Here is a 23,011-nt window from a genome sequence, read left to right as displayed (position 1 = left end):
AATACTAATAATAATATCAATACCAACACTAATACCAATACTAATACTAATACCAATACCAATAATAATACCAATACTAATACTAATACCAACACTAATACCAACACTAACACCAATACTAATACCAGTACCAATACTAATACTAATATCAATACCAACACTAATACCAATACCAATAATAATACCAATACAAATACCAATACCAATAATAATATCATTAATAATACCAATACCAACACTAATACTAATACCAATACTAATACCAATACTAATACTAATATTAATACCAACACTAATACCAACACTAACACCAATACTAATACCAATACCAATACTAATACCAATACTAATACCAATACCAATACTAACACGAATAATACCAATTCCAATACTAATACCATCACCAATACTAATACCAATACTAATACCAATACTAATACCAATACCAATACGAATACGAATAATAACAATACTAATACCAGCACCAATACTAATACCAATACCAACACCAATACGAATACGAATAATAACAATAATAACACTAATACCAATACCATTACTAGTACCAATAATAATAATAATACCAATATCAATACCAATACTAATACCAATAATAAAAACATTGAAATCAACATATTCGCCTGTAAATGCTGAATAGTTTACACTCAACATATACGTCACCTCCAGGCCTTGACATTTGCGTGTTGGTGATATTAAAATGTTAAGTGTTTTGCGACAGACACTCAAAATCAGCGAGGCATTGATTTTAGGAGACTTGAACCTCCCACACACATAGACTGGACAAACAAAAGAGCAACAAGACCCGTAACTAACACTAAAACCACTTCCCATCACCACCAACACCACCAACACCACCAACAAAGAGAATCATACTGAATGCTTGAATTTACAGAGGAAAGTTAGCTAAGTCAAAGGGTCCCAGATTCGACCCAGCAAAATAGCACACTGAACCTTCTTGTGGTGACCCAGGATGATTAGCTGAGGGGTTCTGAACAAAGGGAGCGTTAGTAATTTTCTGTGTGTGTGGAGTCCTGGGGAAAAAGGTATTTCTCATATTTGTTATTCTCTCTCTCTCTCTCTCTCTCTCTCTCTCTCTCTCTCTCTCTCTCTCTCTCTCTCTCTCTCTCTCTCTCTCTCTCTCTCTCTCTCTCTCTCTCTCTCTCTCTCTCTCTCTCTCTCTCTCTCTCCAACCCCTTTCCTCTCTCTCCCTCTTCTTTCCTCTCTGTCCCTCTCCTTTCCTCTCTCTCCCTGTCCTCTCCTCTCTCTCACTCTCACTCCCCCACCGTACCTCTCTCTCCCTCTCCTTACCGCTCTCTCCCTATCCTCTCCTTTCTCTCCCTCTCCTCTCCTCTCTCTCCATCCCCTTTCCTCTCTCTCCCTCTCCTTTCCTCTCTCTCCCTTTCCTCTCCTTTCTCTCCCTCTTCCTCTCTTCTCCTCTCTCTCCATCCCCTTTCCTCTCTCTCCCTCTCCTTTCCTCTCCCTTCCACCTCCTTTCCTCTCCCTTCCTTTTACTGAGAAACTTATGAAGAAAAAAAAATGCAAAAGTATCGCCTCTACAACCTTTATTTCTCTGGATCGATTGTCTACTTCCTACCTTTTCTGTACTTATTGACCCCTCCCCATCCCTGAAACCCATGGGGGGGGGGGGGGGGTTCGCTTCTCACATCAGGTCAAAGAGGGGGTCAGTCGGGTTATAGCGAGTGTTTCTTCAGGTTCACGGTACAGAGGAAGGGTCAAACTACCACCAGGGCCATAAAACAACTCCCGGAAATGCCCACAACTCCTATGAAAGCCTTGTCAAATAGGTGTTCTTGAGCGGTGAAATCTCTTACAATACGACCCATATTCTCTCCTCTTTTTCAGGCGCAATGTACACGCTGGATTTCCCCATTCAGCCAACAACTTGTATAGGTGCCAGGGGGGGGGGGGTGAGGGGGTGGACCCATTCCCTGCGGGGCGTGGTGGTGAGAAGGCTTTAGAAACCATTGATCTAGCCGGTAATGTCACACCAGGAGAACGCCTCGGCCCTTTCGATCGCAGATTAGAACGCGTCAACATTCGAACTCAAACTAGAAACAGTGACTAACAAAAAAAATGTTCTAGAATTTGAAAAGAACACATTTCGTATAATATTGACACACGAATGGAAGGGAAGGAAGAGAGGAAGGAGTATAGTTAGAGAAGGATGAATGGAAGGAAGGAAGGAAGGAAGAGAGAAAGGAAAGAGTGGAGAGAAAAAGAAGGAAGGAGGGGAGGAGAGAGGGGAAGGAAGGGAGAAAGGAGGAAAGAATGGAGAGAAAAAGAAGGAAGGAAGGATAAGGAGGGGAGGAGGGAAGGGAAGAAAGTGGAGGAAGACGGAAAGAATGAAAGAAAAGAAGGAAGGAAGGGGAAGGAGGAGAGGGAAGGAAAGGAAGAGGACACTAACGTAGGTAAAATATGGGAAAACTTCAAAAAATATATTAAATGTCCAGCAGAATGATTAGGTTTGTCCGTTGGTGTGAAAAGCGACATCAGTACATTATTGAAAGCCCGCCTTGGCACATAAGCGAAATGTTACCAGACGAAAGTGCAATCTATCCAAGACTTCACCGTGATGCCTCTCCCTCCCTCCCTCCCTCTCTCTCCTCTCCCTCTTCTTCCCTTCCTCCTCCCCCTTTCCTCTCCCTCCACCTCCCTTTTCTCCCTGTCCTTTCCTCTCCCATCCCCTCCCTCCCTCCCTCAGCTTTCCTCTCCCTCTTCCTTCCTCTCCCTCTTCCTTCCTCCTCCCCTTTCCTATTTCTCCCTCTCTTTTTCCACCATCTTTTCTCTCCCTCCCTCTCCTTTCCTCTCCCTCCCTCTCCTCTCTCTCCCTCTCCTTTCCTCTCCTCTCTCCCTTTCCTCTCCTCTCTCCCTTTCCTCTCCTCTCTCTCCCCCTCCTTTCCTCTCTTTTTCCTCTCCCTCCACCTCTCTTTTCTCTCTCCCTCTCCTTTCCTCTCCCTCCCTCTCCTTTCCTCTTCCTTTCTCTCCTTTCCTCTTCCTTTCTCTCCTTTCCCCTCCTTTCCTCTCTCTCTCCCTCTCCTCTCCTCTCTCTCCCTCTCCTCTCCTCTCCTCTCCCTTCACCTCTCTTTTCTCTCTCCCTCTCCTTTCCTCTCCCTCCCTCTCCTTTCCTCTTCCTTTCCCTCCTTTCCTCTCCTTTCCTCTCCCTTTTCCACCCTTCATTATCCTCCATCTCTATCACCATCACCATCACTATCATCATCATCATTGACCCACTTCTTGCCGCATCCACCTTTCCTTCTCCTTCCTCCCTTCCTCCCCTCTTCCACCCACACCCACACCACCACCACCACCTCCACCTCAGCGTGAAAAGGGCACACTAAGACACGTTAGCATTGCATTATGTAGTGACCACCACCACCACCACCGCCTACTACTACTACTACTACTACTACTACTACTACTACTACTACTACTACTACTACTACTACATGAAACAAGGAAGGGAGAGAAAATAGGAATGAAAGGAATGAGTGAAGGACAAGAGAAAATGATAAGTTTGAGAAATGAGAGATAGAAAGAATAGAAGGAAAAGAAGGAATGAAAAAAATGAGAAAGAAGGGAAGGAAGGAAAGGAGGAAGGGATAAAACGTAATGTGAAGAAAAGGAGTGAAAGAAGGAAGAAGGGAAGGAGGGAGGAAAGAGTATAGTTAGAGAAGGATGAGTGGAAGGAAGGAAGGGAGAGAGAAAGGAAAGAATGGAGAGAAAAAGAAGGAAGGAAGGGGAAGAAAGGAAAGAAGAAAGTGAAGAAGGAAGAAGGAAAGGAGAGAAAGAAGGAAGGAGGGGGAAGAAAGTGAAGGAGGGAAGAGAGAAAGGAAAGAAGAAGGAAAGGAGAGAAAGAAGGAAGGAAGGGTAAGGAGGGGAGGAGGGAGGGGAAGAAAGGAAAGAAGGAAGGGAGAAAGAAGAAAAGAAGGAAGGAAGGAAGAGGAAGGAGGGGAGGAGGGAGAGAAGAAAGTGAAGGAAGGAAAGGAGAGAAAGAAGGAAGGAAGGGTAAGGAGGGGAGGAGGGAGGGGAAGAAAGGAAAGAAGGAAGGGTGGAAGAAGGAAGAGGAAGGAGGGGAGGAGGGAGAGAAGAAAGTGAAGGAAGGAAAGGAGAGAAAGAAGGAAGGAAGGGTAAGGAGGGGAGGAGGGAGGGGAAGAAAGGAAAGAAGGAAGGGAGAAAGAAGGAAGGGGAAGGAGGGGAGGAGGGAGAGAAGAAAGTGAAGGAAGGAAAGGAGAGAAGGAAGGAAGGAAGGGTAAGGAGGGAAGGAGGGAGTGGAGGAAAGGGGGAACTTAAATACCTACATTTCACCAGGGAAACATTGATCACCACCACCACTAACAACACCAATAACCGTGACTAATACACCACTACCACCATCACCACCACCACTACCACCATCACCACCACCACTACCACCATCACCACCACCATTACTACTTCCATTCATCACCATCACTTATCATCACCATCGCTGTTTACTATAATTACCAGCCCTATATATCGTTTTATTATTTTCCTTCTCCGTCTTCCTCTTCTGTTTCTTCTTTTTCCTCCTCCTCCTCCTCCTCCTTTTCCTTTTTCTAACTCTTCCTCGTCTTCTTTTTCTTCTTTTTCCTCCTCCTCCTCCTTTTCCTTCTTCTAACTCTTCTTCTTCTTCTCCTTTCTTTCTTTCTTTCTTCTTCTTTTCTCTTCTTCTTCTTCTTCTTCCTCTTCTTCTTCTCTTTCTTATTCTCATTCTTTTTCCTTCTTCTTTTTCTTCTCTTTCTTATTCTTACTATTTTCTTCCTTTTCTTTCTTTTTTCGTCATCATCATATTTTTATTATTTATTCCTCCTCCTCCTCCTCCTCCACCTCCTCCCCCCTCACCTGTTAATTAGTCACCTGTTCCGCTAATTGGCTTACGACCCGCTTGCTCACCTGCGCGTCATGGGGCTAATCACCTTCGCACCTGTATGGCACCTGGTCGATATCTGATCAGGCTCTTACCTTTATTTTATTTATAACTTTTTTCTTCTCTTTTCTTTCGTTTGTTTTCCTGTTATTTTCCTTCATCTTCTTTTCTTCGGTAACTTCCTCTTCCTCCTCCTCCTCCTTTCTCTTTATTTTCTTTCTTTTTTTCATCCTATTTATGCGATCATCTCTCTCTCTCTCTCTCTCTCTCTCTCTCTCTCTCTCTCTCTCTCTCTCTCTCTCTCTCTCTCTCTCACCTATATACTCACGCTCAATAGCTTCAGAAACTGTCTCAAACTACCACAAACTCTCTCTCTCAACTTTTATATTCACAACCTATTTCAAACTTCATTTCATTTTTTTATATTTCTGGAACTTATTTCAAACTTCAACTTCCGGAACGCATCTCAAACTTCATCTCTCTACTCTTCTTCCAAACTCCCTCAACCTTTATTTTCAGAACTTATAAGGTGGATATTATAAGACACTCGCTTTCCACATCAGCTGTTTCTAAAGGTCAAAGAGAGGGTCAGTCGGGTTCTAATGTGTGTTTCTTGAGGTTCACGGTACAGAAGAAGGGTCAGACTACCACCAGGGTCATAAAACTACTACTGGAAATGCCTACAACTCCTACGAAAGCCTTGTCAAATATGTGTTCTTGGGCGGCGAAATGTCTTATAGTAACTGTATTTCTGAACTTCTATTTCCAGACGAGATTCGAACTGGGACCTACAAGTCGCTGTTTTCACCCTCCACACTCCACACCGGGAAGGAAGATGCCGCGAACAATTACGCAAGGGGCCACTACACTGTCGGTGAGAGAGAGAGAGAGAGAGAGAGAGAGAGAGGAAGGATTTTTTATTTTTTTTCGTTTTCCTGTAAATGTTTATATAGCAAGAAGGGAGAAAAGGAGGAAGAAAGGAGGATAGATAGGAGGAGAAAAAGGGTTAAAAGAAGGAAGGAAGGAAGGAAAGAGGAAGGGATGGAAGGAATAAAGGAAAAGAGGGAAGGAGGATGAAAGGAAGGAAGGAAGGAAAAAAGGATGAAGGGTGATTGAAAAGGAAAAAAGAGAAGGAGGATGGAAGAAAGGAAGGAAGGAGGAAGGGTGATTGAAAAGAAAAAGAAGGAAGGAGGATGAAAGGAAGGAAGGAAGGAAAAAAAGAAAGGATGAAGAGTGATTGATTGTATATGTATGCTTGTCAGTCTCTTTATCTATCTATCTATCTGTCTATGCATTATCTATCACTCCATCTATTAACCAGTCTTCTAATCAACCAATCTATAAGTCAGTTAATCAATTCATCTATCTGTCTATACCTGCTTTCCTCCCTGTCAACTCCCTCAATTACCTGTCCAATCAACTACCTCTTCCATCTCTTAAAATTCCAGTCTTCTAATCAACCAATAAGTCAGTTAATCAATTCATCTATCTGTCTATACCTGCTTTCCTGTCAACCCCCTCAATTACCTGTCCAATCAACTACCTCTTCCATCTCTTAAAATTCCAGTCTTCTAATCAACCAATAAGTCAGTCAATTCATCTACCTGTCTATACCTCCTTTCCTTCCTGTCAACTCCCTCAACTACCTGTCCAATCAACCACCTCTTCCATCTCTTAAAATTCCAGTCTTCCAATCAACCAATCTATAAGTCAGTTAATCAATTCATCTATCTGTCTATACCTGCTTTCCTTGCTGTCAACTACCTCAATTACCTGTCCAATCAACTACCTCTTCCATCTCTTAAAATTCCAGTCTTGTAGTCAACCAATCTATGTCAGTCAATCAATTCATCTATCTGTCTATACCTGCTTTCCTTCCTGTCAACTCCCTCAATTACCTGTCCAATCAACCACCTCTTCCATCTCTTAAAATTCCAGTCTTCCAATCAACCAATCTTCCATCTCTCTTTTTTTTTTTTTTTTTTTTTTTATAGATTATTTCCTCTTCCTCTTAATTTTACTCAATTCCAAAATCCTTCCTTTCTCAGCTGCCTCTTTCTCCTCTTTATTCTCTACCTCTCCATCTTCTATTATCCACCTTTTCTCACCTTTCCAATCATCAATCTATTCATCTATCCACTTCTTCAACTTTCGCCTGTCTATCCTATCCTCCACCTATCCACCTCCTATCTCCCTTAATTTACCCTACCATTCACCTCACCGTTATATAATTTATCCACCTATTCACCTTCACTTATCCACTTTTCTATCCACTTTCTATCCACCTATCCTATCTACCCATTTATCCCTCTTCCAACCTGTCCATCTGCCATCCACTTGTCCCTCTGTCTCCACCTGTATCCACCTGTTGACCTGTCTATCCACTTTTTCCTCTATCCTACTGTTTATTTCTCCACCTGTATCCACCTTTTCCTCTATCCCTCCTTCTCTCCACCTGTTGACCTGTCTATCCACCTTTTCCTCTATCCATTTATTCCTTTATCCACCTTACTTCCTATTCCTCTGTCAGTTTATCCACCTATCATATCCAACCTTCCACCTATCCACTTCCCTTCATCTCCTTCCATAAACCACCTTTCCACCTGTCTATCCACTTGTCCCTATGTCTATCTCTCCACCTGTTAACCTGTCTATCCACCTTCTCCTCTATCCACCTTTTCCTCTGTCAGTTTTTCCACCTATCATATCCACCTTCCCACCTATCCACTTCCCTTCATCTCCTTCCACCTATCCACCTATCCACTTCTCCACCCAGGCAAGGAGCAGCTGGAAGTGGTGCTCGACTCCATCCGCCGCCAAGCCGACAACTGCAATGGGCTTCAAGGGTTCCTGGTGTTCCACTCGTTCGGGGGAGGCAGCGGTTCGGGTTTCGGGTCGCTGCTCATGGAACACCTCTCGCTTCACTACCGCAAGAAATCCAAACTCTGCTTCTCCATCTACCCCGCGCCCCAGGTGAGAGAGAGAGAGAGAGAGAGAGAGAGGAAAGGATATGAGGAAGGAGGAAGGAAAGAAAGGCTAGAAGGAAGGGAGGGAAGGAGAGGAAGGAAGGGAGGGAGGGAAAGAGAAAGGGTAGGAAGGAAGGAGGGAGGGAAAGAAAGGGTAGGAAGGAAGGAGGGAGGGAAAGAAAGGCTAGAAGGAAGGGAGGGAAGGAGAGGAAGGAAGGGAGGGAGGGAGGGAAAGAAAGGCTAGGAGGAAGGAAGGGAGGGAAGGAGAGGAAGGAAGGGAGGGAGGAAGGGAGGGAAAGAGGAAGGGAGGGAAGGAGAGGAAGGGAGGGAGAGAAAGAGAAAGGGTAGGAGGGAAGAAGGGAGGAAAGAAATGCTAGAAGGGAGGGAAGAAGAGAGAGAGAGAGAGAGAGAGAGAGAGAGAGAGAGAGAGAGAGAGAGAGAGAATGGTTGTTTTGGTTCATTATCTTACTTGTTTGCTTGTTTTTGCTGCTGTTGTTGTTGTTGTTTTCTTTATCTTCTTTTTCTTCTTTACTTCTTCTTCTTCCTCTTCTTTGTCTTTCTGTTTGTCACTTTCATCACTGGTTTATTTTTTTTGTCCTTTTCTTTCCTTCCACATGTATCTCCACCTCTTCATTACCACATCCACCTCCCTCACTCCACTATACACACACACACACACACACACACTCACACACACACACACCTTTCTTCTCTCCTCTCTCCACCTCACATAACATCCATTCCTTTCCACCTTCATTCCTCTATCCCCACTTCCATTCTTCCACACACCTTTCTTCTTCCACCTCTCCACCCTACAACATCCACCCCTTTCTTTCTTCATTCCTCTATCCCCACTTCCATTCTTCCACACACCTTTCTTCTTCCACCTCTCTCTCCACATTACACAACATCCACCCCCTTTTTCATCCTCCCTCTCAACATTTCACAACATCCATCCCTTCTTCATCCTCTCTCTCCACATAACAAAACATCCCCCCCCCCCCCTTCCTACCTTCATTCCTCTCTTTCCTCATCTCCACCCTTCACACACAAGCAAACCACATCATCCTTCTCTCTCTTCCACCCTCACCACCTCACTCCACCCTCCCCCAGGTCTCAAGGGGGCTTCGTGGTGCAGTGGTTAGCACACTCGGCTCACAATCGAGAGAGCCAGGGTTCGATTCCCGGGCGGAGTGGAAAAATTTGGGCGGCTTTTCAGATACCCTACACCCCTGTCCACCCAGCAGTGAATGGGTACCAGGTATTAATCGGGGGTTGTGTCCTGTTCCCCTGGGGTCTGTTCCCTTCTCCTATAATTCCTTCCCCTTCTGTCTCTCCGGCATATGACCACAGATGTTGCGCCGACTAAACGAAACTTTCCAACTCTTTTCCCCAGGTCTCAACAGCCGTGGTGGAGCCGTACAACTCTATTCTCTTCACCCACACCACGCTGGAACACGCGGATGTGACCTTCATGGTGGACAACGAGGCGATATACGACCTCTGCAACAAGGAGCTTCACATCACGCGTCCCACCTACACCAACCTGAACAGAATGATTGGCCAGGTGGTGTCCAGGTAAGGAAGGGGAAGAGGGGTATGGGGGAGAGGGTGTGAGAAAGGGATTGATAGGTAGTGTGACTAATATATTGATAGTGTGACTTTTTTATATATTTTTTTTTACAGCAGTTCAGGGGCATAAAAAAAGGTAACATATGTGAAAAAAAAGCCATCTACTCACTTTTAATAATTTGACGATAGGGTGACTTTTAATAATTTGACAATAGGGTGACTTGTAATAATTTGATGATAGGGTGACTTGTAATAATTTGATGATAGGGTGACTTGTAATAATTTGATGATAGGGTGACTTGTAATAATTTGATGATAGGGTGACTTGTAATAATTTGATGATAGGGTGACTTGTAATAATTTGATGACAGGGTGACTTAATAATTTGATGATAGGGTGACTTGTAATAATTTGATGATAGGGTGACTTAATAATTTGATGATAGGGTGACTTAATAATTTGATGATAGGGTGACTTAATAATTTGATGATAGGGTGACTTAATAATTTGATGATAGGGTGACTTGTAATAATTTGATGATAGGGTGACTTTTAATAATTTGATGATAGGGTGACTTTTAATAATTTGATGACAGGGTGACTTTTAATAATTTGATGATAGGGTGACTTTTAATAATTTGATGATAGGGTGACTTTTAATAATTTGATGATAGGGTGACTTGTAATAATTTGATGATAGAGTGACTTTTAATAAGTTGATGATAGAGTGACTTTTAATAATTTGATGACAGGGTGACTTTTAATAATTTGATGATAGGGTGACTTTTAATAATTTGATGATAGGGTGACTTTTAATAATTTGATGATAGGGTGACTTTTAATAATTTGATGATAGGGTGACTTGTAATAATTTGATGATAGAGTGACTTTTAATAATTTGATGATAGAGTGACTTTTAATAATTTGATGATAGGGTGACTTTTAATAATTTGATGATAGAGTGACTTGTAATAATTTGATGATAGGGTGACTTTTAATAATTTGATGATAGGGTGACTTTTAATAATTTGATGATAGGGTGACTTTTAATAATTTGATGATAGAGTGACTTTTAATAATTTGATGACAGGGTGACTTTTAATAATTTGATGATAGAGTGACTTTTAATAATTTGATGATAGGGTGACTTTTAATAATTTGATGATAGGGTGACTTGTAATAATTTGATGATAGAGTGACTTTTAATAATTTGATGATAGAGTGACTTTTAATAATTTGATGATAGGGTGACTTGTAATAATTTGATGATAGAGTGACTTTTAATAATTTGATGATAGGGTGACTTGTAATAATTTGATGATAGGGTGACTTTTAATAATTTGATGATAGGGTGACTTTTAATAATTTGATGATAGGGTGACTTGTAATAATTTGATGATAGAGTGACTTTTAATAATTTGATGATAGGGTGACTTGTAATACATTGACGATAGGGTGACTTTTAATAATTTGATGATAGGGTGACTTGTAATAATTTGATGATAGGGTGACTTTTAATAATTTGATGATAGGGTGACTTTTAATAATTTGATGATAGGGTGACTTGTAATAATTTGATGATAGAGTGACTTTTAATAATTTGATGATAGAGTGACTTTTAATAATTTGATGATAGGGTGACTTGTAATAATTTGATGATAGAGTGACTTTTAATAATTTGATGATAGGGTGACTTGTAATAATTTGATGATAGAGTGACTTTTAATAATTTGATGATAGAGTGACTTTTAATAATTTGATGATAGGGTGACTTTTAATAATTTGATGATAGGGTGACTTGTAATAATTTGATGATAGAGTGACTTTTAATAATTTGATGATAGAGTGACTTTTAATAATTTGATGATAGGGTGACTTGTAATAATTTGATGATAGAGTGACTTTTAATAAGTTGATGATAGAGTGACTTTTAATAATTTGATGATAGGGTGACTTGTAATAATTTGATGATAGGGTGACTTTTAATAATTTGATGATAGAGTGACTTTTAATAATTTGATGATAGAGTGACTTTTAATAATTTGATGATAGGGTGACTTTTAATAATTTGATGATAGAGTGACTTTTAATAATTTGATGATAGAGTGACTTTTAATAATTTGATGATAGGGTGACTTGTAATAATTTGATGATAGAGTGACTTTTAATAATTTGATGATAGAGTGACTTTTAATAATTTGATGATAGGGTGACTTGTAATAATTTGATGATAGAGTGACTTTTAATAAGTTGATGATAGAGTGACTTTTAATAATTTGATGATAGAGTGACTTTTAATAATTTGATGATAGGGTGACTTTTAATAATTTGATGATAGAGTGACTTTTAATAATTTGATGACAGGGTGACTTTTAATAATTTGATGATAGGGTGACTTTTAATAATTTGATGACAGGGTGACTTTTAATAATTTGATGACAGGGTGACTTTTAATAATTTGATGACAGGGTGACTTTTAATAATTTGATGATAGAGTGACTTTTAATAATTTGATGATAGGGTGACTTTTAATAATTTGATGACAGGGTGACTTTTAATAATTTGATGACAGGGTGACTTTTAATAATTTGATGATAGGGTGACTTTTAATAATTTGATGATAGAGTAACTTTTAATAATTTGATGATAGGGTGACTTTTAATAATTTGATGACAGGGTGACTTTTAATAATTTGATGACAGGGTGACTTTTAATAATTTGATGACAGGGTGACTTTTAATAATTTGATGATAGGGTGACTTTTAATAATTTGATGACAGGGTGACTTTTAATAATTTGATGACAGGGTGACTTTTAATAATTTGATGATAGGGTGACTTTTAATAATTTGATGACAGGGTGACTTTTAATAATTTGATGACAGGGTGACTTTTAATAATTTGATGACAGGGTGACTTTTAATAATTTGATGATAGGGTGACTTTTAATAATTTGATGATAGGGTGACTTGTAATACATTGACGATAGGGTGACTTTTAATAATTTGACGATAGGGTGACTTTTAATAATTTGATGATAGGGTGACTTGTAATAATTTGATGATAGGGTGACTTTTAATAATTTGATGATAGGGTGACTTTTAATAATTTGATGATAGGGTGACGTGTAATAATTTGATGATAGGGTGACTTGTAATAATTTGATGATAGGGTGACTTGTAATAATTTGATGATAGGGTGACTTGTAATAATTTGATGATAGGGTGACTTGTAATAATTTGATGATAGGGTGACTTGTAATAATTTGATGATAGGGTGACTTGTAATAATTTGATGATTGAGTGACTTGTAATAATTTGATGATAGGGTGACTTGTAATAATTTGATGATTGAGTGACTTGTAATAATTTGATGATAGGGTGACTTGTAATAATTTGATGATTGAGTGACTTGTAATATATTGACGATAGTGTGACTTGGATTACAAACTCATATTTCTTTTTTTTCTCTCTCTTTCATCCTCTCCTTTTTCTCCTCCTCCTCCTCCTCCTCCTCCTCTCCATCTCTACCACCTCATCATTATCCTCACTCTCACTACTACAAACTCCTCTTTTCTTTCCATCTACTTGTCATCTTCTTCTCATCCATCATCTGTTTTCACCATTCACCTCCTTCATCACCATCATCACCATCAGCATCACAGCCTCCCTCCGCTTCGACGGCGCCCTCAACGTGGACCTGACGGAGTTCCAGACCAACCTCGTCCCCTACCCACGCATCCACTTCCCCCTGGTGAGTGATTGTGAAGATGGTGAAGATGATGGTGATGGGAGGATGGTGATAGCAGTGGTAGTGGTATTAGTATTGGTTTAAATGGTGATAATAATAGTGATAGTGAGAGGGATGGTGATGATGGTGATGGGAGGATGGTGATAGAGGTGATAACAACGGTAGTGAAGGTTGTATTTGGTATTGGTTTATATAGTGATAATAATAGTGATAGTGAGAGGGATGGTGATGATGGTGAAGAGAGGTGATGGGTGAGGTAGAGATTGTGAGAAGGGTAGATATGAGAAGAAAGGAGGTTATAGTGATAATAATGGTGATGGTGATAGTGAAAAGATGGTGATGATAGTGAAAAGATGGTGATGATAGTGAAAAGATGGTGATGATAGTGAAGTGATGGTGATATTGATTGTGATGATAGTGAAGTGATGGTGATAATGATAGTGAAGTGATGGTGATAATGATAGTGATGATAGTGAAGTGATGGTGATATTGATAGTGAAGTGATGGTGATAATGATAGTGATGTGATGGTGATAATGATAGTGATGATAGTGAAGTGATGGTGATATTGATAGTGAAGTGATGGTGATATTGATAGTGAAGTGATGGTGATAATGATAGTGAAGTGATGGTAATAATGATGGTGATATTGATAGTGAAGTGATGGTGATATTGATAGTGAAGTGATGGTGATAATGATAGTGAAGTGATGGTGATAATGATAGTGATGTGATGGTAATAATGATAGTGATGATAGTGAAGTGATGGTGATATTGATAGTGAAGTGATGGTGATAATGATAGTGAAGTGATGGTGATAATGATAGTGATGTGATGGTGATATTAATAGTGATGATAGTGAAGTGATGGTGATATTGATAGTGAAGTGATGGTGATAATGATAGTGATGTGATGGTGATAATGATAGTGATGATAGTGAAGTGATGGTGATATTGATAGTGAAGTGATGGTGATAATGATAGTGAAGTGATGGTGATAATGATAGTGATGATAGTGAAGTGATGGTGATATTGATAGTGAAGTGATGGTGATAATGATAGTGATGTGATGGTGATATTAATAGTGATGATAGTGAAGTGATGGTGATATTGATAGTGAAGTGATGGTGATAATGATAGTGAAGTGATGGTGATAATGATAGTGATGATAGTGAAGTGATGGTGATATTGATAGTGAAGTGATGGTGATAATGATAGTGATGTGATGGTGATAATGATAGTGATGATAGTGAATTGATGGTGATAATGATAGTGAATTGACAGTGATAATGATAGTGAAGTTATGGTGATAATGATAGTGATAGTATAATAGGGATTTTGATAGTGATGAGGGTGATAGTGAGTGATGATGAGGGTGATGCTGATGGTGAAAGTAATAGTGATAGTGATGATAGTGATAGTGTTGGTGTCCTTTGTCCAACACCAAAAATGAAAAAGAAAAGGATTTAAAAGGAAGAAAAAAAGAGGATAGTGTTGGCGTGTTCATATTGATAGTGATGTAATGTCTAGCAACCTCCCTTTCCTCTTAACCCTCCTCCTTCTTCCTCTCCCCCAGGCCACCTACGCCCCTGTGGTCTCAGCCGATAACGCCCTGCACGATAACTTTGACGTACGCACCATCACGGCCAAGTGCTTCGACACCTCCCACCAGATGGTACGTGTGTGTGTTTACCTAGTTGTATTTACCTAGTTGTGTTTACCTAGTTGTGTTTACCTAGTTGTATTTACCTAGTTGTGTTTACCTAGTTGTATTTACCTAGTTGTATTTACCTAGTTGTGTTTACCTAGTTGTATTTACCTAGTTGTGTTTACCTAGTTGTATTTACCTAGTTGTGTTTACCTAGTTGTGTTTACCTAGTTGTGTTTACCTAGTTGTATTTACCTAGTTGTATTTACCTAGTTGTGTTTACCTAGTTGTATTTACCTAGTTGTATTTACCTAGTTGTGTTTACCTAGTTGTGTTTACCTAGTTGTGTTTACCTAGTTGTGTTTACCTAGTTGTGTTTACCTAGTTGTGTTTACCTAGTTGTGTTTACCTAGTTGTGTTTACCTAGTTGTGTTTACCTAGTTGTGTTTACCTAGTTGTATTTACCTAGTTGTATTTACCTAGTTGTATTTACCTAGTTGCATTTACCTAGTTGTATTTACCTAGTTGTATTTACCTAGTTGTATTTACCTAGTTGTATTTACCTAGTTGCATTTACCTAGTTGTATTTACCTAGTTGTATTTACCTAGTTGTATTTACCTAGTTGCATTTACCTAGTTGTATTTACCTAGTTGTATTTACCTAGTTGTATTTACCTAGTTGTATTTACCTAGTTGCATTTACCTAGTTGTATTTACCTAGTTGTATTTACCTAGTTGCATTTACCTAGTTGTATTTACCTAGTTGCATTTACCTAGTTGTATTTACCTAGTTGCATTTACCTAGTTGCATTTACCTAGTTGTATTTACCTAGTTGCATTTACCTAGTTGTATTTACCTAGTTGTATTTACCTAGTTGCATTTACCTAGTTGTATTTACCTAGTTGTATTTACCTAGTTGCCCTTTACGCTCGTGTGGTCCCGTCTCTGTATCTACATTTATCCAACTTTTCCTTAAAGCTTTGCACACTTCTCGCCGATACTACATCCTCACTTAGTCTGTTCCAAACCTCTATATTTCTTTGCGGGAAGCTGTATTTCTTTATGTCTCTCAAGCATCTTCCCTTCCTCAATTTTTTACTGTGTCCTCTTGTGTTCCTGGTGGTAATTTCTTCTTTTAGTAGTGTGTGTGTGTGTGTGTGTTCTTAACTTAATTGTGCTTCTACAGGATTGAGTCAAGTTTGTAATATCACGTCTTTTGAAACTACACTTTAATTTTTTTATTTCTCCTTTTTTTTCATATTTTTTTCCCTTTATTTATTCTTTATTATACTTTTCGTTAACTGAATATTTAGCTCACACACGACTTCTCCTCATTGATGTGTGTGTGTGTGTGTGTGTGTGTATGTGTGTGTATGAGAGACCAGCAACAGGTAGCAAGGTAACTAATTAACCTGTGTCGTTCATATCGGCAGGTAAAATATGTCTCTCGGACAGGTAACGGATTAATTCCTTTCATTACCATACTTCCTTCCTCTCTTCTGTCTCTCCTTCCTTCCCTTCCTCATTAATTTGTGTGCTTATTTTGTCCCTTCGTCCGTGTCCGCAGGTGAAATGTGACTCGGACAGGAAACTGATTAATTCCTTTCTTCATTATCATATTTCCTTATCCTGTTCTGTCTCCTTCCTTTCAACTCTTCCCTTCCTCATTCATTTGTGTGCTTATTTTGCTCCTTCGTCCGTGTCCTCAGGTAAAGTGTGACTCGGACAGGTAACTCGTCAGTGCCTTTCTTCATTATCATTCTTCCTTATCCTGTTCTCTCTCCTTCCTTTCAACTCTTCCCTTCCTCATTAATTTGTGTGCTTATTTTGCTCCTTCGTCTGCAGGTGAAGTGTGACCCCCGCGAGGGCAAGTACATGGCCTGCTGTCTGTTGTTCCGCGGCGATGTGGTGCCCAAGGACGTCAACTCCGCCATTGCCGAGACCAAGCTCAAGAAGAACATGACCTTCGTTGACTGGTGCCCCACTGGCTTCAAGGTGACCCAGCGTGACCTGCCTTCTTTTCTTCTTCCCTTCCTTCTCCCATTCTTCCTTCCTTATTCTGCTGTTCTTTTTCTCTGCCTCCTTCACATTATTTTCTCTTTTCCTTCTCTTCCTTTCCTTATTCTGTTCCTTCTTTCCTTCTTTCCTTTCTTTCCTTATTCTGCTCCTTCTCTTCCTTATTTTTTCCCTCTCCTTCATATCTCATTCCGTTCCCTCTTTCTCCTTTTCCTTCTCTTCTCTTCCTTTCCTTTCCTTTCCCCATTCTATTCCTTCTTTTCTTCTCTTCCTTTCCTTATTCTGTTCTTTCTTACTTCCTTGCCTTATTCTCTTTCTTCTCTAATTCTTCTTTCCTAATTTTTTCCTTCTCTTTTTTCTTTATCTGTTCCTTTTCCTTATTCCTTTCTTGTTCCTTCTCTCCTCCTTTCCTTATTTTGTCCCCTCTTTCCTTCTCTCCTTTTTTCCCTTATTCTGTTCTTATGCCTTCTCCTTCCTTTCTTCCCTTCTTCCTACTTCCTTATTCTCCTAATTTCTCCAACCATAATAAAATAAAATAGTCACCCACATTTACAGCAACCACGCACATTAATCAATCCAACCGCTCTCCCATCCCACCCTCACCCTCTCCTTCCGTCCCAGGTGGGCATCAACTACCAGCCGCCCACCGTGGTCCCGGGCGCCGACCTGGCCAAGATGGACCGGGCCGTGTGTGCGCTGTCCAACACCACGGCCATCAAGAGTGCTTGGGAGCGCCTCGACCACAAGTTTGACCTCATGTACCACAAGCGTGCCTTTGTCCACTGGTATGTGGGCGAGGGCATGGAGGAAGGTAAGGGGGAGAGGTTTTTTTTCTCCTTCACCTGTCCTGCCCACCTGATAATTTCTTGTACCTGGGGTGGGCTGTCTATCCTGTTTTCCTTTACCTTTCACTCATCTCATTTCACCTTTTCACCTGCCATATTTATCACCTTCCCTAACCTTGTGTGTGTAGGGGAGTTTGCGGAGGCGCGGGATGACTTGGCGGCTCTCGAAGCAGACTACAGTGAGGTGGAGTCTTCGTCTGCTGATTACGATGAGTGATGGTGTGTCTTGTGGTGGTGGTGGTGGTGGTAGCTAGAGATGGTAGTGGCTACAAAGGGTGGGTAGTTGTACTAGTGGTTGCTATTGATGGTGTGTTAGTGGTTGTGTCCCAAGCCTTAAGTGAAAGTGCCCAGTTTTGTGTCAAAATGAAGCTTGTTTCCTTCTTCCACTGAGAAATGTTCATCAAAGTCTTGTTTGTAATGATTTCCAAATCTATTTTATCTCAAACATGACATCAGCTTAATACTTGGTCATCTTAGATGAAGTTGGGTAAAGTTAGGGGTATACACTAAACCTGCACATGGCCTCAGTGTTCATCTCTGTCACACTGGCCCTTGAGCCTGTGGCAGGATATAACCCATCACCCCGGGACACAGGGCCAGTGTAACCGCTGGGTTACCACAGGTTACCTCTCCAAGGTTTCCCCAGGTAAACATTTATCAACCATCCTGAAAGGAAGGATGAACAGCTGGGTGAGCTGAACGCCAACTGCCCGGGCCAGGATTCAAACACGGGCCCATAAATTCACAGCTAGGCAGGTTGACCACTGCACCACAGAGGCACTAGTTGGCCAGGGCAATGAGGGTTGAGTGTACTGCTGCCCACCACGGCCTAAGCCTGAGTGTTATATGCATTGTGGCACTTTCATTGTGGCGAGTGTAGCAGTTAGTGATGTTTACAGTAGTAGTTGACCGTTTTGTAGTGAGGGTGGTCATGGTAATGTGGTAGTAGTAGTAGTGGTAAAGGTCGTTGGTAGTGGTGGTAGTAGCAGTTTGGTTGTTAGTGGTTGCAGTGGTGATGTAATTAGTACTGGTGGTGGCAGATGATGGTGGTGGTAGCAGTAATGTTGGTTGTTAGTGGTTGTAGTAGCAGATGATGGTGGTGGTGGTGGTAGTGGTTGTTGGTGGCAGCAGATAGTGGTGGTGGTCAGTGGTAGTAATGTTAGTGGTATTGGAAAGTGTTAGTGTAGTGGTGGAGAAAGGCTGATGTATTGGTGTTGGTGGTAAATGTTTGAGAGATAATCTAACTTTTACATTTATTATTTGATCAATTTCACTTTCCCTGTTCAATTTCTTTCACTTCTTTTTCACTTTCTTATAACCACCATTTTTTTCTTTATCTTTTTTAACCAGCATATTTTTCTATCTTTTTTAACCAGCATTTTTTTCTCTATCTTTTTTAACCAGCATTTTTTTCTCTATCTTTTTTAACCAGCATTTTTCTCTATCTTTTTTAACCAGCATTTTTTCTCTATCTTTTAACCAGCATTTTTCTCTATCTTTTTTAACCAGCATTTTTTTCTATCTTTTTTAACCAGCATTTTTTCTCTATCTTTTAACCAGCATTTTTCTCTATCTTTTTTAACCAGCATTTTTCTCTATCTTTTTTAACCAGCATTTTTTTCTATCTTTTTTAACCAGCATTTTTTTCTATCTTTTTTAACCAGCATTTTTTTCTATCTTTTTTAACCAGCATTTTTTTCTATCTTTTTTAACCAGCATTTTTTTCTCTATCTTTTTTAAACAGCATTTTTTTCTGTCTTTTTAACCAGCACTTTTTCTCTATCTTTTTTTAAACTTTTATTTACATTTTTTTTCTCATTTCTTCCTTCCTCCTCTTCAATTTTTTTTATTTCTTTAGCTTCTTTTGTATTACTTTTCTCTAGCTAATCTCTTACTTCTTACTTCCTCTTCTCCATCTTTTCTCTTTTTAGTTATTATTTTCTCATCTTTTCCTCCTTACTTTCTCTTGTTTTCAATTATTTTCTGTCTTAACTTCATTTTTACTCTTACTTTTTTCATCTATTTCATCTTTTCTCTTTCCTTTTTAGTTTCTTGTCATTACAAATTGTTTTCTTCAGCTCTCTTGTGTCAGTAATTCTCAAGTCACACCTCACCTCACGTTTATCACTCCTAATCAGCCGTATTTCTTAGCCTTTACTGTGGTAGCATCTTTGTCGGAAGTGCAAACCGTATTAAAATGTTTACCTACAAATCATCACTGGTCATATTTCTTTCCCATTTTGTCATTCCCGCCTGTGAGTTAACTAATTCCTCAGTAATACATGGATTTCACAGTAGTTCATTCCTCTATCTGTCAAAATATTATGTTAGATCTATACACCCACAAGAGAAAAAGTGTATTATGTATGCTATGAAGGCAGAGAGGTAGATTTTCAAGCCAGTATCAATAATTTTTCATGTATTTTAATGAGTATGTTGTTTTTTAGCCATATTATTTCCTACTTTTAACCCGGTAGCAGCGATGGGCCAAATTTGTGGCTTTACCGTGTAGCAGCGACGGGCCAAATTTGTGGCTTTACCGTGTAGCAGCGACGGGCCAAATTTGTGGCTTTACCGTGTAGCAGCGACGGGCCAAATTTGTGCCATGATGTAAACCCCCCAAAATAGATGATGCATAAACTGATCACAAATGCTTTGATATACGTATATTATGAAATGGTTTGCGTGAGTGATGATTTTTTCTCATTTTTCTCGCTTTGAGGGGCCTTTAAGAAACATGATCCCTGCTGCTACCGGGTTAACTGTATGCTTTCCTACTTTTAACCGTATTCTTTGTTACATAATAATTTAAACTTATTCAGCCGATATCAGTAACTTTTCATGCAGTTTAATTATTATATTGCATTTGTATTCCTGTGTGTAACCTATTCTTTATCCTCTGTGTGTGTGTGTGTGTGTGCAGGAGAGTTTGCCGAGGCGCGTGAGGACTTGGCCGCGCTGGAGATGGACTACGCTGAGGTCCAGGAGTCCAACCCAGATGACGAGGATGAAGACTACTGAGATGACCTCCCTCCCTCCCTCATCACTACCTTCCCCTCCTTCCTCCCCCTTGCCCTCTTTACCTACCTCTTCTCTCCTCTGACTCATTACCTCTTACCACCTCCTGCTCTCCTCTTCTTTTTCCCTCCCTACCTCTTCTAGCCAGGGAAAGGAAGAGGAAAGGAAGGAAGAGGTCTGGGTATCACTCCTGCCCTCATTTTCTTCCATCTTCCCTCCCTCATTCTCTACCTTTTCAAGTCAGGGAGAGGGAGAGGGAAGGAAGGCCTGCCTGCCCCCACTCCTGCCTCATCTCATCCTCGTCACCACTCATGTTTGCATCACCGTCACAGCCACACAGTTGTTGCGTTTGGCCCACCCACCGTCCACTCATGTATAGACTTCTATAAGGGTTTTGTGTGAAGGCGTTTGCTCATATAGATATGTAGGGATCACTATTTTTGTTTGGGTTCATCAAGTAGATTTACAACTATATGTAATTCACTCATTGTCTGATCACGTGTTAGACTCGTGATTGCCAGTACCCTCGCAGAAAGCGCTTAAGAGCTCATTTGCCGATCTCTGGGCAAAACCAGGATCTCAACCCCTCTCACCCACCTTGTTCAAGGGGGCGCAGTAACTACTACTTTTCAGTAGAAAACCTTTTGGCCTGAGCAAGGTGCAAACCTTGTGAGTGTGTAAGTGTTTCCATTACTGGTTCTTTCATCCACAGTACAAGAAAAATGTAAGTTGATTTAACTATGAAATATGTTTTTTGTGGGATTTTGCCATGTAGAGAGAAAACAAAACTTCCTTATTCTGTTGGGTTAGATCATGACCATAAGCATGTGTGCCTTACTAACGCCCTCAATGCCATGATGAAAAATGAAGGATGGATTGTAGACTTGCGAGATCTCAGTGAGGAATCTGACACTAACTATGCACAATAAATGTGTATTGATAATTTACTTTTAAAAAATTGACATGGAAGCTGGTTGTGGGGCTTTAATCATGTAAACTAACACTATTTTGTTGGGTTAGACCAAGGAATGTAGCTGTGTGTGTGGGGGTGTCTTATTCCTCAATAATAGGAGAAAAAAAATAATGAATGAATGGTAGACTTGAGAGACCTACATAAGGAATCTAACACTGTATTTAAGAATGGAACACCTTACTCATGGGGTTAGATCCTGTAGCCATGCGTGTGTGCCTTACTAAAGCTTTCAACTCTATAAGGAAACCAATGAATGAAATAATGCTCATGGGATAATATGTACGAGTAACTTATAGATGTAACACCCTTCATCTGCAGGGTTAGACCACGTAGTTATGTGTGCCTTACTGTTTTTATCCTGTATACTCAGACAACCAAGTGATGTGACCTGTTGAAGGGAACCATGGGTGTGTTGAAGGGGATTCTGTAGCGTTTAGAAGGGTTGAGGCGGCTGTGTACTGTGCAAGAAACACTAACTCCTGAACTAACCTGTTTTTCATTGGCTTAAAACCAAATAAGTGTGATGGAATGAGTCTAACCTGTTTTTCCTTGGCATAAAACCAAATAAGCGTGATGGAATGAGACTAACCTGGTTTTTTTTTGGCATGGAAGTAAATAAGTGTGATGGAATGAGACTAACCTATTTTTCCTTGTCATAAAACCAAATAAGTGTGATGGAATGAGACTAACCTATTTTTCCTTGTCATAAAACCAAATAAGTGTGATGGAATGAGACTAACCTATTTTTCCTTGACATAAGTGTGATGGAATGAGACTAACCTATTTTTCCTTGGCATAAGTGTGATGGAATGAGACTAACCTGTTTTTCCTTGGCATAAGTGTGATGGAATGAGACTAACCTGTTTTTCCTTGGCATAAGTGTGATGGAATGAGACTAACCTGTTTTTCCTTGGCATAAGTGTGATGGAATGAGACTAACCTGTTTTTCCTTGGCATAAGTGTGATGGAATGAGACTACTAACCTGTTTTTCCTTGGCATGGAAGTAAATAAGTGTGATGGAATGAGTGTGCAGAAGGAGTGAAGTGTGTGGAGTGATCAAAATGTAAAGACTGAAGTATGAGAGGAAAAGTTATGTTTGGATTTAAGTGTATGGAGATAATGAGTGATAATAATAATAAGCATGAAGGAATGAGAACGTGAATGGAATAAGAATGTGGAAGAAGTGATGTGTGGAGAGACAGGGATATAATATGTGAAAATAACAAGTATGAATGAACTGAAAATGTGAATAGAAATAAAAAGTGAGGTGGAATGAGAATATGAAAACAGTGGAGA

General features: G+C 40.0%; 1 protein-coding gene across 3 annotated transcripts in view; it reads left to right on the top strand.

The window, feature by feature from the left end:
* Positions 1 to 22,202, top strand: part of LOC126982304 (tubulin alpha-1 chain-like) — a 35,294-nt gene extending 13,092 nt beyond the window's left edge. For 2 of the 3 annotated variants that reach the window (XM_050834300.1, XM_050834298.1), the window contains exons 3-10: positions 5,700 to 5,804; positions 7,707 to 7,903; positions 9,293 to 9,474; positions 13,123 to 13,219; positions 14,790 to 14,888; positions 16,708 to 16,857; positions 17,500 to 17,689; positions 20,647 to 22,202. In XM_050834300.1, the coding sequence (XP_050690257.1) occupies positions 5,700 to 5,804; positions 7,707 to 7,903; positions 9,293 to 9,474; positions 13,123 to 13,219; positions 14,790 to 14,888; positions 16,708 to 16,857; positions 17,500 to 17,689; positions 20,647 to 20,744 (1,118 nt within the window). In that variant the 3' untranslated portion in view covers positions 20,745 to 22,202. Of the gene's footprint in view, positions 1 to 5,699; positions 5,805 to 7,706; positions 7,904 to 9,292; positions 9,475 to 13,122; positions 13,220 to 14,789; positions 14,889 to 16,707; positions 16,858 to 17,499; positions 17,690 to 17,851; positions 17,943 to 20,646 lie in introns of all 3 variants that reach the window. The other variant, XM_050834299.1, reaches the window with a different exon arrangement.
* Positions 22,203 to 23,011: the final 809 nt, after the last annotated feature.

The sequence above is a fragment of the Eriocheir sinensis genome, chromosome 50 (genome assembly GCF_024679095.1).
Source record: "Eriocheir sinensis breed Jianghai 21 chromosome 50, ASM2467909v1, whole genome shotgun sequence".
NCBI lineage: Eukaryota > Metazoa > Arthropoda > Malacostraca > Decapoda > Varunidae > Eriocheir > Eriocheir sinensis.
Note: the sequence above shows the minus strand (reverse complement) of the source record. Positions and strands in the feature narration are given on the sequence as shown.